The sequence below is a fragment of the Pundamilia nyererei genome, unplaced genomic scaffold (assembly GCF_000239375.1).
Source record: "Pundamilia nyererei isolate P.nyererei 1_Seehausen unplaced genomic scaffold, PunNye1.0 scaffold00009, whole genome shotgun sequence".
Taxonomy (NCBI): Eukaryota; Metazoa; Chordata; class Actinopteri; order Cichliformes; family Cichlidae; genus Pundamilia; species Pundamilia nyererei.
This window is the reverse complement of record NW_005187410.1, coordinates 3,434,403-3,435,402: the sequence shown is the minus strand read 5'-3', so window position 1 is coordinate 3,435,402 and position 1,000 is coordinate 3,434,403. Positions and strand designations below refer to the sequence as shown.

Here is a 1,000-nt window from a genome sequence, read left to right as displayed (position 1 = left end):
AATGATTAGTTCATAATTACTCAAAATAAGTCTAACTCTTCATCATTAACTCTGATGCAAACACAGAGCAGCACAAAACAGTAGCTACTCACTTATTAATAATTACTTCACCATTAGTTACTATTTTCCTGTTGCCTCATGCATCACACTAAGTAATTACTCAGTAGTTCCTTCTTACTGCAAAATTACTTTACCATTACTAACAAAGCAAAACAAAACATCATATTTAATTTCTGATCAGTTGTTTTCTTCTCAGTATTTTCACCAGTACCTTCTATTTCTCTGTCGGTTTAAGTAAAGTGAAATGTCAGATTTAATAGTTGTAAGGTAATTCCTTGATACTCAGGGACTGGTTTGCCATTACTGTTTACCTACTCAAGTAAAGTGAAACATCTGTCTTTATGCAAATATTGATGTACTGTATTATAAAGTGTTACCTGGTAAATTGTTACTCCTCATTTCTAAAATGTTCCTTTTTTACATTTCTTAGGATCAGATAAGAAACCATCACTGAAAGACAAACCTATAGCTACAAGGGAGAGTCCAACATCAGCTGAAAGTTGTGATGGCACTGAATCCATGGAGATCACCGTGAACGAACAGCCTATGGATCAATCCACAGGTCACACAGAGCATGTCTGTTTAATGTCAGCATTAAGGAGAGCTGAGGAAGTGCTCTCACACGTGTCATTCTTACTGTTAATCTAACATATATCTAACATTTCTTTACTAGAAATTTAAACTTTTAATGCGTATACGGAAATATGTAAAAGGTTGAAGGAATACAAACAAAATTCAGTTTACTTAAAACTACAGCTAACACTGTAACTACCAATTTTTTAACTTTGGTTTATGTCCTTTCAGACTTGTATGCAGGCAATGAACTGCCCAGCAACTCGGAGCCCTCACAGCCAGGTGGGATGGATTCACTTTTATTCACCCTGTTAAGGCAATTAAAGTATTTAAAGGGGTTTTTGGTAATTACAAATATTTTATTTGC

The 1,000-nt window shown here is 34.5% G+C and overlaps 1 protein-coding gene across 1 annotated transcript in view; it reads left to right on the top strand.

Moving 5' to 3' along the window:
• Positions 1-1,000, top strand: part of ifih1 (interferon induced with helicase C domain 1) — a 12,714-nt gene that overhangs the window by 2,373 nt on the left and 9,341 nt on the right. Inside the window, exons 3-4 of the mRNA XM_005723415.1 lie at positions 491-622; positions 865-915. Of these exons, the coding sequence (XP_005723472.1) occupies positions 491-622; positions 865-915 (183 nt within the window). The remainder of the gene's footprint in view (positions 1-490; positions 623-864; positions 916-1,000) is intronic.